The 14708-nt window shown below is 37.5% G+C and overlaps 1 protein-coding gene across 1 annotated transcript; it reads left to right on the top strand.

The window, feature by feature from the left end:
- The first annotated feature begins 8315 nt into the window (after positions 1 to 8315).
- On the top strand, positions 8316 to 11978 carry LOC147612386 (uncharacterized). The gene is made up of 2 exons (XM_086783002.1): positions 8316 to 8582; positions 9138 to 11978. Exons 1-2 carry the CDS (start codon positions 8551 to 8553, stop codon positions 11812 to 11814), a joined length of 2709 nt encoding a protein of 902 aa, XP_086639128.1. The 5' UTR covers positions 8316 to 8550; the 3' UTR covers positions 11815 to 11978.
- Positions 11979 to 14708: the final 2730 nt, after the last annotated feature.

The raw sequence follows: 14708 nt of genomic DNA, 5'->3' as shown, positions 1-14708 counted from the left end.
TTTTGTAATAGTTTTTTTTAAAGTCCTCTAAAAAAGACACACTTCTTAATTTAATCAAGAATAATGAAGTGATATAAATTTCTCTATGTTAAGAAAATTTTTAATTTTAATATGAATTTTCTTTTAAACTTACATTGATAAATGTATTTTTTTATAAAAACATGAAATAAAAATAAAAATTAAAATAGTAAATTTCTTATTTTAACTTTTGATAATATGTTCTATTTTATCATAAATTTTTTAGTTTTTTAAGTTTTTAATATCACAAAAATATTAAAGATGATATATATAGATAATGGTTAATGATTTCAAATATGGTTAGTATATTATATAAACATTTCAAGTTCAATAAAAAATACATATTGTGTATTAATAGAGAAAAATACATACTAGGTATTGATTTTGAACTAAAACTAGATATTGAGATGTTGAAGGATTTTTTTATTTTTAATGAATATTAAGTATCCATTTTAATTTTTTTAGCATTTTAATTTATTCTAAATTATTAACTATAATATTTTACTAGTGAGATTTTGATACTATAAATCCGTTTATTGATTTTATTGTATTATAAATATTTATATGTTTTTTAAGAAAAAAACTAAAACAATTAATGCTTTCGTCTTGTTTTGGAAAATGGATACCAAGTATCTACGTTGTGTTGAAAACACACAACTTCGACTAAAACACAAAAATCTAGATACTTGGTATCCATTTTCTAAAGCAAACAAGGAGCTTCTAAAACAAGTAAAACCTGTGTATTTTGGAAAATGGATACCAACTTGAAAACCTTGTGTGTTTCCAACACGAATTGTGTTAAAAACAGGCAAAGAGCAGTAAAAGATGCATATTGTGAAAAATTATGTTGAAAACATACAAGCCTTTCAACTTGGTATCCATTTTTTTTGAAAGAAATAATGATATTCTACTTAGTTTTTGTTTTGTTTTACCCAAAAATGCTACCAAAGTTTTTCTTGCAATAACTTGAGCTACAATACACAATTTTTAAATATTTTGGCACCATCATATCATTTAATTTCACATATACCTTTTGGCACCAGCATTATGTTTAGACTATAGGCATGTCTTTACATTACATTGGTGTCAAATATTTTTTAAACATTGAGCATATTGCTCAACCTATTGTATTTAAAAAAAGCTTCAACTTTTGTAGCCCTTTTTTTAAAGAAAACCCAAAATAACTAAAATATCTTTGCTTATTTTCAAAAAATAATACCAAGTTGAAAGTCTTTTGTATTCTTTACATAACTCATTGTTGAAAACACACAAGATTTTCAACTTGGTATGAATTCATGTTGAAAACACACAAGTCTTTCGACTGGATATCTATATTCTAAAATAGGCATCTTTTGCTTGTTTTTGCCTATCCCATTTTAGAAAAACGGATATAAGTGTCTAATTTTATGTATTTTCAACACAATTTGGATACTTGGCATCTAAATTGTGTGTTTTCAACACAATGTAGATACTCGGTGTCTACTTTCCAAAACAAGATGAAAGTTCTACTTGTTTTGGAAGCTCTTTGCCTGTTTTAGAAAATGGGTACCAAGTATCTAGATTTGTGTGTTTTCAACACAATTTAGATACTTGGTATCCATTTTTCAAAACATCCAAGGAGATTTTCCTTATTAGTTTTTTTTTTAAAAAAAAGCACATATAACTATCTCTAATATAATAGAGCAAAATACAAATTCATACTATCAAAATCTTATTAGTAAATGAGAAACTATAGTGAGCAATCTAGAATAATTTTTAAGTGTTAACAAAACTTGAAAATAGATACACAATATCCATTTTTTGTGTGCTTGGAGACATAGCAAAAGAATTCATGTATACAAAATATCCATTTTTTGTGAACGTGGATACATAGCGTAAGAATTCATGTATACAAAATATATATTTAAGGTATTTATACCAAAACATGATATTTTGTATCCCTTGACTCTCTTCTATTGAAGAATTTTTATTTTTTTCACCTTGTCCAAACTTAGATATCACACATATTTTGCTAGAATTTGATAATTCTAAAGTGTTTTTAAATTATAGAGAATTTTGTGTCTTTGTATTCAAAACTATTTCTATATTAAAACATAATATGAAATAAAAGAGGATGATAATCTTACCACACCTAGGACACTAACACATTAACATTTTATCCTCTCAATAAAGTCTTGTAAGATGAGCATTAACATTTTATCCTCTCAATAAAGCATTATCTAAAAGAAACTTGAAAGAAATTTCTGATTTTAGGCTTATCGATTGAGAGATGTAGCATCTATTTAATCTTAATATAGTATGATGGTAACATTTAGAACGGAGTAATTATGTTATAAAAATTTTATTTAACTACGTAAAAAAAAGACATTTTTTGAATGTTTCCTTCTTTCAGTGTACTAAAATTTTCATAATAGAACTATCAATATATTTTATATGATATCACCAACAAGTAATAATTAATGATTTTATAAGAATATTATTATTAGATTAGAGATTTTTTTGTGTAATATAATATGTTTTTGAATTGATATGGTAATTTTTATGAATGATGATTTAATACAAAATGGTCACATAAATAAACCCATAAAATTAATTTATAAATAAATATTCTTATTAGAGCCCAATTGGTTTGTTGTGTAACATATAATGGTTTGTAGCCATAAGGCTTTGTGGTATGAGTTTCTTTATTATAAATTTATTTTGTGTGATTTTTCCTTTGTGATTTAAAAAACTCATGTATAATAAGATATATGCTACATTTATAAAGTTTTTAGGTACATCAATATGTATATACATCAAAATAATCATGTAATTTTTTTGAATATGTAACATTGTGTGTGAGAATGTTTTTCTTAAAATATATTTTGTTGTTGCTATTGTTGTTGTTGTTGTTGTTGTTGTTGTTGTTGTTGTGTGTGTGTGTGTGTGTGTGTTCATGTTCAATATGATGATTTTTGTATGTATTATGTATGTATGTTTAGTGTATATATATATATATATATATATATAATGAGTGTAATAGAGCATATGTTATAATTAAAAATTTATTAAAAAAGAAAAAGTTGTTTAAATCTAAACCACTAGAAATCACTAAAATATGTGTGTTTTCAAAATGAAGTTTCATGCTATACACTCTACGTCTTCAAAACATGAAATATTAATTCAAAATTAGGGGAATCTTTATTTGGGTAACTCATGAAGAGTAGCATCAGCAAGCAAAAAGGGGATTCACATGTATGTTATAACTTTCCCTTTTCCATCCAATTGTATTCGATAGTTGTATATCTATGGTATAACTTTCCCTTTTCCATCCAACTGTATTCGATAGTTGTATATCTATGGTATAACTTTCCCTTTTCCATCCAATTGTATTTGATAGTTGTATATCTATGATATAACTTTCCCTTTTCTATCTAGCTGTATTCGATAGTTTCCAAAAACAAAGGCAACAACTTTTGTTATGGATTAGAGCTTCAATGAGAATACCTCATCTAGTTATCGATTTCCCTTTTCCATCTAGATAGTTTGTAGAAACAAAGGCAACAACTTTTGTCATGGATGATTAGAGCTTTTGGTAGAGAGAATACCTGGTCTAGCAATCATGCAATGCAATGGTCATAGCATGCTCGATTCATGAGCCTGATCGTGGTTCTCATATCGACCAAAGAAAAGAAGCATGTGAAGGGTATAATCCCAAAATACTATGCTTTGACATGGATAGAGGCCCCAAAAAAGGTCATCATGTATAATTATCATCGACTTAGATATACTTGCCATCTTACATGCCCAAACCTTTGATGGTATGGTGACTTTTAGAATTACTATCTTATATTCTGACATGTAATGTATATTTGGCAACTTTATCTTCACAATCCACTCGAAATTAGTAATTTTGTGCAATATATTTATTTTTTACCATAAACTTTCCTTGTAAAATAGCAACAAATATTTTTAGAACCTCATAGCCCCTACTTTTTCCCTTACCATCCATTATGAGGGCACCACTGACATTTATGCCACTCCCCTTCCAACAACAACTCTACAAGGGCACAACTAGTCCATGTGGTGAGTCCTCAACAATTACTTGATTTGCGTCCAGCAAAGGAGAGAAGTTCCTACATCATTACCCATATAATACACACATAAAATACAAAACATACATGTAATTTTGAATTGCTTTAGCAAGTAACCTTATAAAAATTTTAATTTTGAATCGCTTTAGCAAGTAACCTTATAAAAAAATCAATTATTGTATCTCCTAGTCTTGTACTCCCAAAACTTTAGCATGCAACCTTATTAAAAATTTAATTCTTATATTTCCTAGACTTATACTCCTAAAACTTTTTCAAATTAGCTCCAAACTCATTTAAATGCAGCAAACAAGTTGGTTGCCACTTCACCACAAAAAGAACCACCTAATTCTTAACACTTTGGTGTGTTTCTACTCATGGACCAATATCAAGGAAATGGAAGCAATGCTACATACATTAACATGTGGCAATGCTCCATTTCTTTATAGATATAATTTTTTAAATATAAGACCCTAGCCTAGTGATAGTTTTTACCCTTTCATTAACATGTGGCAATGCTCCATTTCTTTATAAGTATTATAGATATATTTTTTTAAAATCTAAGACCCTAGTCTAGTGATAGTTTTCACCCTTCCACCTCATTAAACCCCACTAATGCTCATGCACTAAAAAAAGTTTTGACACTTTACTACTATTCCAACATGATGTGAAAGGGAATTCCAAAACATAAGGTCAAAAAATCCTAGAACTTGAGAATTTTATCATTTTTATTGAGTTTTAAAATACATATATTTTTATTTTATATTGCATTCTTTTGGAAGTTTATCGCAAATTTGTTGATTCATACGATCATGGGCTTTCTTTTAACTTGAACTTTTGCAAATAAAATATACATCCACCTTCCATGATATCTTGAATTGACTTCATATCATATATTGCTAACAACTATGAACTTGTCAAGCATAGTTAGAATCTCCAGTGCATTACATACCAACTCCTCTTATTGCCATATTACCAACCCCATGATACCGTGTGCCAATCTCTCACCGTGTGCCAATCTCTCAACTTTATGTAGCTTGCATGAGTGCCCTATTATAAAGAAAATTCACCAATATTTTTGAAAAATCTCTCAAGCTTGATTGGATAGCTTAGAACTAGAAACTTTTTGGTCTAGTGATATGAATGACCATGTCAAAATCTATCAAGAATGATTGCATAGCTTAGAGTTAGACACTTTTGGTCTAGTGAATGCTATCTGAATAACCATGTCAAAAGTAAAAAACTATATTAAGAAGTTTACCTTCATTGAACATGAGCTTTGTAAACATGTGCATAATTACCTCCATAATAATACTTTTATTTAGAATGTCATGATAAAGTACGGTAGGTTTCAATGATATTTTCTACTTATAAGTGAAATAAATTATACATAGACTCTAGAGTGTCAAATCGTGATATAATCATAAGGTGTGTGTATGTGTGCGTGCTTGTGAGTGAGTGTGTGTGTGTGCATACATGTGAGTGCGTGTGTTGGCTTGGTGCATGTGTGTACATGTGTGTGCTTTCTAATAGAAAGGTGTTGTAAATGGAAAAGTGAGATACAAAATATGCAATGCTTTATCATACTTTTATTTGAGGTTAATGAACACTGACTTAAATACCTTGAAACTTTGTGAGCGTTCATAAAAAATCATATATCTCAAAAGTTATGGTACTTTATAATAGAATACTTTTTTTTTCTGTAAGAGACAAAATTGTATGCACTAATTTTCAAGAGTCGTCATTCTTCCACATCTCAAGTTTTGAATATCCTCCCCCTTGGAATGATCCTTGAATGGTAGTTTTCTTTGGTCTAAGCATCAGTATATTTTGAGAATGACTCTCTTATTAACACATTTCTTGATATTTTGGGAGTGAGTCTCTTAACACAATTCTTAATATTTTCAGAATGACTCTCTTAACACAATGTTACAATATTTGACAATGACTCCCTTAACACAATTTTATGATGTTTGAGAATGGCTCTCTTAACACAATTTTATGATATTTGAGAATGACTCTCTTAACATAATTCTTGATTTAGGATATTTCGATTTGAACTACTTTGCCATCTTCTTCTCAAAATGTTTGTTGTGATGACTTTGTGCTATAAAGTTCCCATTGCAACTTTTCTCTCCATTTGTATGTCTTTCCTTTATCACATTCCTTAGTATATCTCCAAGATTTTATGCAATACTTTATCATTTCCAAAATAAGCTTTGACAATCTATCATGTGCCACTTTTTGTATCATTGCAACTTTTTCAACTCTAAATTCATCTTTGACTTTATAGTGCATTGCTATTAAAAGTGGCAAGGAAAACGCTCTATTAATCTCGCAAAGTTGGTAGTAGTTTCACACAAAGTATCTTGATTTCTATTCAAATAAAATAAAAAAATGTATAAAAACATGCACAAGAAAAATGCGTGTGCTAAAGATTGTGTATCTTTATGTGCTCTTTTATTTCATGTGGCGTGTGTGCATATGCGTGTATGTGTGCGTGCGTCTGAGAGAGAGAGAGAGAATCAAATTTTCAGCTCCCCCTACCCCCCCCCCCAAAAAAAACAACAACCTCACACTGCGGAAAGGCTCGTGAAGAGGCACATCATGTATTTGCTAAGGCACTCAAATCAAGGAGAATTGCACTTTAGTGGTGGATGGTTAGGCAACAAGTTGAATGGTCGACTCCTTCCACTATGAAGGTGATTGGGTTTGGCAATAATGGGCATACATTGATAGAACACGTAACTTCAAACAAAGCAAAAGATAGTTGGATTGATAATTTTCACCTTGTATCTATCTTCCTTTCCATCGTAGAAAGGAAGATAATTGTTCACCTTGTATCTTCATTTCCAGGGTGGAAAGAGGCTTTCAAAAGAGCACACTTGTATGAAGGATTTTGCCATAGATTTGTAGTCAAGCTTTTTTTAAAGCTATGCCATAGATTTGTAATCAAGATTTTCGGCATGCCATGCCACATATTTATAGTTAAGCTCTTAGCCGTTTAAATTCATTTTCAAAATCAGAAAATAGGCTCTATTCTATTAAGGTAGCATTTAAACTTCTTAATCATAACTTAAACTGGGTAGCTCTAGAACATGGTCTCTCTTGTGTTGTATTCTACTGATGTTAATACCTCTCTCTCTCTCTCTCTCTCTTTTTCTCTTGAATGATGATGAAAAAGGAGGGTTGTTTTGAAGGAAAAAATAGAATGTTCTCTCTCTCTCTCTCTCTCTCTCTCTCTTTGAGCTAGAGCTTAGACACTCACAAGGAGAACATCACACGCACTCTTTTTTCACCCCTTTGGGGAGTGAGGGGGAGGGGTGGTGAACCAGGAGGAGAAAGGGCGGAGAACATCACACGCACCCTTTTTTGACCCCTTTGTGGAGTGGAGGCGTGGGCCAGAGAATCGAACCCGCATAAATCGGCCTTATCCACCGGGCGACTAGTCGCGATTCGTACCTTGTGCGTGAATAGCCTCTTGTAGAGAGAACGCAATATTGTGGTGGAGACTGAGGACAGTCGTGGAGGTCGTCCCGTGAACGGTGCATGATGGGTGTGTGTGTGTCCGTTTGAACGAAACGAGGCGGAAGGCGAGGAGGATTCCCGATCACGTTTAAATCGTTTACAAAATCCCCAAAAAAACAAATTTCAAAGACTTTACAGGCGTGTACCAACGGGGTACCTGCGTTTCAAAAATCTTTGCCAATCCACATCATATATGGACTTTGTGGTCGGCGCCCTGGCAGCTTTTTGCATTTTGTAATGATTTTACTATACGAGAGCCAAAAAGAGGAGAAGAAGATGCTGCTGCAAATTTCCCCTGTCGCTGCTGCTGCTGCGTCGTCAAGCTTTGCATGCTTGCTGCTCAGCTGGTAGGAATTGCAGTGCAAGTGCAGACGCCGGAAAAGAGACTTTGTGCGTTTGTGTGTGTGTGTGTGGGTGGGTGGGCGCCCTGTGCAATAGTTCTGTTTTTTGCCTGCGATTCCGTGTCCGATGCGTTTGTCTCGTAACACGCATTTGAATCGTCTGTGGCTCTCTCTGACCAAATGAACAAAGAGGGAATAGTTTTTCGTGGTTCTTTTCGGCGAGAGATGGGACTGCTGACCACCGGGTGACCGGGGTACCCTTGCTTTTCTAGGGCAGAGTGTGCTGTATGCTAGTGGATGTAGATTGGTCCTATGATATAACGCACCCCGAGACACACACACCCACACACACCCACACACCACACACACACACACACACACTCTGGTGAACCCAATGCAGGACTCCGTGCCATCCCCCCAGACATTTTTGAACTGCTTCCAGCATGCAACACGAATCCATACTTTCCATGCCCATACTTACTTGCATAAAGTGGGCGTGAGAGAAAGCAATTACGGCCCCCGGCTTTCCATCAATATGCATTTTCTCTGAGTTTGTAGAGCAGCTGTGCTCAATCAATGCACAGACGAAGAAGATGGGTTTCTCCTCCCAATTGGATTTCATAAGGTGAATGAGAGATCAGTCGATCTCACAGGTTGCTTAATATAGGATGTTAACTGCACATACACGGTGGTGGTATCAGTAGTACAGCACAAGTTATGTTGGTGCATTAAAGAGAGGATTGTGACTGCTCTCACTGCTACACACTGCACAGTGGACATACAGATTCCAGAAACTTGCATCAGAGCTAAGTTGCACAATGCACATTGCACGAATAAAGACATAGCACTAGCACAAGAAAGAATGCATTTAATGTGTTACATGTAGGGTCTCAGTACAGCAGACCCATTTCCGCTAGGCCAGGAGACCTCAAGGTTCAAGCGTTACGAATCGTTACAATCTATGACTTGTTATTTAATGTTGAGGAGACACATTGGCTTACTTTCTCTCTCTCTCTCTCTCTCTCTCTCTCACACACACACACACACACACACACACACACCACACAGGCAGATGTAGTAGCTTGTGTCTTAGCGTATCACTCGTTCTCTGTTCTTCATGTTTGGGTTTTCTTTTGCCCTATGGCTGTCCTTCGATTCATTTTCAGCCCTGTGTTTGCAGGTCTCTCCTCCTCCGTTTCCATAGCCGTTCGAAACGAAAGAGGTGCCCCAGCCAAAGACATTCTGTTGGCTGTGTGGGAAGACTGAGGAGCCTAAACATTCCTGCGCTCTCAAGCTTGAGAAGCTGGCGCGAGGAGCCGCCAGAGATGAGCAGGAGGAGCAGGAGAAAGAAGAAAAAGAAGAAGAAACAGAGCTTTGGCCTAGAATTTGGAGGTGAAGTTTTTGTGAGCCTTGATGGCATCCCATCCGAGGAAGTGGAGTTTTCCAGTTTCATAGCCATGCATCCAAGCTACCTTGAAACCTTGGTGGTGGATGAGCTTCGGGAGGAAGAGTATGGCGAGCTTCAAGAGGATGGGCATGTGTGCTTGGACTACAGTGGCTATGGCCTCTTCTCCCAGCTGCAACAAGAGCTTGATTCTGCCTCGTCCTCCTTTGCCATATCATACATCTCTGGGGACCTTCCCATCCAAGCCCTTTATGGTGAGCCAGAGGAAGGCACTGTGGAGTTTGACATAAGGAGGAGGATCATGCGCTTCCTCAACATCCAAGAGGGGGAGTACAGTATGGTCTTCACGGCCAGCAAAGGCTCTGCTTTTAAGCTTTTGGCTGAATCCTACCCTTTTGATGCACAGAGAAGCCTCTTGACAATGTTTGACTATGAAAGTGATGCAGTGGGCTGGATGGAAGAGATTGCCAAAAAGCAAGGGGCACAAACTCTTAGTGCCTCCTTCAATTTCCCCTCTCAAACAGTGTGTTCTGCTGATCTCAAGGCCCAAATACTGCACAAGAAAATGGACAAGGAGAAGAACAAGAAGAAAGTGGAGGAATTGGAGAGGATAGACAGTTGGGAAGAGGAGAAGAAGAAGAAGAAGAAGAAGAAGATGGATCAAGGTGGACTGGAGAGGAAGAAGAGAGAATGCAAGGACTTGTTTGTTTTCCCTGTGCAATCTCGGATAACGGGCACCAAGTACTCCTACCAATGGATGTCTCTTGCTCAAGATAATGGCTGGCATGTGCTCTTGGATGCCTCAGCTCTTGGGCCCAAAGACATGGACACTCTTGGGCTCTCTCTTTTTCGGCCAGATTTTATTGTTACCTCCTTTTACAAGGTGTTCGGTTCTGATCCGACGGGGTTCGGCTGCCTCTTTGTTAAGAACTCATCCATGGGCATTCTCCGTCAGTCCTCGGCTGCAAGGGGCATAGGCATGGTGAGGCTGATTCCATTGCCTGGCATGTCTTTTCCCAACTGTTTCACGGAGGCCTTAAGAGAAGAGGATGAAGAAACATCACCTGGGATGGACAGGGTCCAGGGGGAAATTCTTCCAGAGAAGAAAAGCATAAGGGAAGAGCCTCGACATGCAGAAGTAGCATTTTCTGGTCCTGTTTCTACCTTCTTCAAGTGGAGGCAATCATGCCATGTTGATACTAATAACATGGATGAATGTTTGAAGAAAAGTGGCAAAGATAACGAATCTGGGGTTGATGCTTCTGCCTCATTGACACTGTCAAAGAATGCATTTCAAGACTCTACTCATGATCAAATAAATGACGTCAGGATGACATTGAAGGATGGGACAGTGGATCTTGGAAAGGGTAAGATCCCCATCACTCCAAGGTCGGTCTTGGAGGAGAGTCTTATGGAAGGCCGAGGCCAAAGCTATGATGGTGAGAGCCTTCAATTAGATAAAAGCATTGGCAGTGGGCTTACGAGGCAAGAGGAGGCATTTCATGGCTTTGAGCCTGGTGAGGCCTCCTCTAAAGAAAGTGACTTGTATGTAGAATCCCTTCGTGGCCCTCAAGGTGCCATGCAGTCCACTTTAGTGCCCATTCATAGTCCTCAAAAAGGTCTGGATAAGAGGTTGCTTTTGGCCTACCGCAGTCATGAGATAGCTCATGATGCACATTCATTTGTTGGTTCAGGAGCCTTTTCGCAGCCATTGATTTCTCCCAACATCAAACGCAATTTCTCCCTAGCTCACAGTGAGGGCTCTTCTTACTATGCTGGCAGCCAAGGTGAGCTTGAATTTTCATCATCTCTGTATGAGAAGGATGAGCAGAGCGGTGAATTTGATGTTGCAGATGATGCATCCGTAGTCCGGAGGGAACCAGAGATTTACTGTAGGGGTCTTAATCATGCAGACTCTCTTGGGCTAAACAAAACAAACGATAGGTTGAGGTTCCTAATAAACTGGCTCGTCAGCTCAATGCTGAAGCTTCAGCATCTAGTTTCGAACAAATTCATACCCTTGGTGCATATATATGGACCAAAGGTGAAGTATGATAGAGGTGCTTCTCTGGCATTCAATCTGTTTGATTGTAGTGGAGCTCTAGTCAGGCCAGTTCTGGTGCAGCAGCTGGCTGACAGAAACAATATCTCCCTAGGAATGGGTGTTCTCTCTCACATTCGATCCCCTGAGAAGTGTCCTGATTTGCAGGGCCATCTGGAGCCGTGCCACAATGATACATCTGATGAGGAATGGGACCAGAGTCATTTGGGACAGCATGAAAGCTTTCCAAGGTTTAGAGTTGTGACGGCAGCCCTTGGTTTCTTCACCAACTTTCATGATGTGTACAGGCTGTGGGTATTTGTGGCCAAGTTCTTGGATGCAGAGTTCGTAAAACAGGAAATGTGCTGCTATCATACCTTAAACCAAGAGCAAGTAGTCTTAGAACTATAAAACATACCACAAGATTCAATGCACCTTACACAGTTACAATGATTTGGACAACCTTAATATCTTGTTGAGCTTTCTTACACAAGAACTAAGTTCTGTGTCCTCTATTTCCTTTCATTTTTCAATGTTGTAGAATATTTTACTTGCTCACAAAGAAGAGCATTCAACCGCTTCTTGGAAAAGTGTCACATTTTAGATAAATTCTTTTTTTTTTTTTGGTGTGAAAAGAATGATTATATTGTAAAGAAATCTTGATTACATCGCGGGGCAAAAGACGAAGCACCAGTCCATCTTTACATCCATTTACAAACTGTCACCTATATGCCCGAACCCAACCCTCCAACCAAACTATATATATATATATATAAGCCATACATACATACATACACACACACACACACACACACACACACACATATGTATATATATATATATATATATACATACATACATACATACACATATATATATACATATATACATATATCCAAAATTAGAACCTGTCTCTAACGTGACTAATCCAGCACCCTTCTCACCCAAGTCCTCATTGTCTCCAAACTCCACTGGTTTACTTGTAACAGCCCTTGAATATTAGCCTTTGCCTGGCATATTACCATCTGGAAATTTATGCCATGATCCCCAACACCCTCATACAGCAGTAGATTCCTGGAAGTCCAAACCTCTGTCAGACAGGTGAACTTGATGACCCCAAAGAGATCATTGCATCGCTCTGCGACCTCAACAGTTTTCTCTGCCAACCAGTGTGACCAAGAATTGCGAACCCCGAAAATACACGCCCCCCCCCCCATCTAGCCACATTCGCCCAGAAAGACCTAATGGCGGGCCCAAAAGCCATGCTAGAGGTCCTCCCTCCTTGCCTTGCACCTTGGGCAGACTCCTCAGGCCAAATCTCTTACTTGATACCCCACAGGCAACACCCCAGCTAAAACCCTCCATAAAAATCTTGGACTCCCAAAGTCTCTTGCATCTAGACATCCAACATATATCACCCCATTTGATTCTCCATACCTTATTAAATTCCAGGAAATCTTGTTTTCCCTGCATTAGCAACTACTAAATGTCCCTGGTTTTTTCACCCTCCTAAGGGGAGTCCATCAACCCAAACCCCGTCCTTGATCCACCTGATCGTTGAAAAGGTTGTGTTGATTTGTAGAGAAGTCAATTTACCAAGCACTTGCCTCAAGCAATCCTTGTCAACCCTTGATACTCCAAACATCATGTCTACCTGAGCGGCATGCCTCCAGCCAAGGAAGGGAGCATCCCAAAAGTCAGCCACCTGTCTGATCCCCCAATTATTATGTCTTCTGGCAGACTGGGTATTGAGGAGTGCCGCGGGGGGGGGGGGGGGGGGGGGGGGGGGGGGTGGTGGGGCGCGGGGAGTTACCTGTAAACCTCGGTGATCCTTTCCACTTGACCAGATGCTAGAAAGAACCATCAGCCCAAGCACATGAAGAAGAATTTATCCAGACATGCCTTGCAAGCACATGAAGAAGAATTTATCCAGACATGCCTTTGCAAGGCATGTCTGGATAAATTCTTCTTCATGTGCTTGGGCTGATGGTACTTTCCAAGCATGATCTTGTGCAGCAATGACTACTTAAATGATAAGTGGGTGCCAAGCTAACCTACTGTGATATTAGCTTGGATTAAGTTTTTTTTTCTGTGAAACCTAACATTTTTGCCTTAATTAACACATATTGGATGACAAAGGGTACACTTGAGGGAGCCACTCAGATGTGGCATCTTGCATAAATCCCAACCCACCATCAATTCAGAGATAAGTTGCCACTCCAACAATACTTGCATTTGAGACAATTGGTGTATAATGCTATGTCATGTTTTGGGCAAATGTATACAATGCCAATGCTCATTGCATGCACATTAATGTGCAGAAATCGGAACCAGAATACTAGCAATGAAACATTCTTTGGCATTTAGGCATTGTATGGGTGATTTCATGCTTGGTTTGCATTTGATTTTTCAGCTTCATTAGCTCGTGTTGATCTACATACTTGCAAGGATGGCACACAACAACGAGGTCCTATTTGGGGCATAGTTGAAGGTACAGAACCATTACCTGCACAAGGACCAGCAAGGCAAGATTGGAATAATTTGAGAGCTCACTTAGCTCAAGGCATCATTAATTAAACATATGGGATGCAATACACCTAAAGAGGCTTGGGATAATTAATTAAACATATGGGATGCAATACATCATTAATTAATTGAATCCTCCACTTCTAAAGGTCATGGATGCTCCTCCAACAGATATGTAATCATGCCTATAAAAGGCCCCTTGGATTAATGTGAAGCACACTCGCTTATGCGTATTACTTGTCCTTAGTTTAAGCTCTATTGCCTACACTTGTGCTTGCAATGTTAATCCAGCATGTTTAACCACCATTATTATCCACCCTAAGCCTCCTAATCCATGAGCCAGTAGTGGTATCACAACCATTAGGGACACTAATCCCTAATGTTGCTCCTATGGAGAGACTACATATCTAATCTTGAGCCCTATCATCGACTATGGCGGCTGACATTGCAAAACAATCAAAGATCAAGACATCACGTTTTTCTACGCCTCTACATCAAATTGGTAAAATCCCTTTGGTCACATTATTTAGCAAGAGGATTCCGCTGGTTTCATAGCTAATTCTGTACTATTCCATGAGATCCAAGCATTTTCTCAGTTTTGGGTGATCTATCGATAACAGAGGATTATCACTAATAAAATTTGCTTAGTTGGGCCATCGAGGGTTCAAACCTCACATTCAAGAGCTGCTAAAGCACTTCTTCCAATCCAGGTCAAAGTCAAATTCTACATAAAAATAGTGAGCTAGTTGAGTGTAAAAATGCCTTCTTCTTCAAATTCA

Source organism: Cibotium barometz, chromosome 45 (genome assembly GCF_041138505.1).
Source record: "Cibotium barometz isolate CiBa-2024 chromosome 45, ASM4113850v1, whole genome shotgun sequence".
Classification (NCBI taxonomy): domain Eukaryota; kingdom Viridiplantae; phylum Streptophyta; class Polypodiopsida; order Cyatheales; family Cibotiaceae; genus Cibotium; species Cibotium barometz.
Note: the sequence above shows the minus strand (reverse complement) of the source record. Positions and strands in the feature narration are given on the sequence as shown.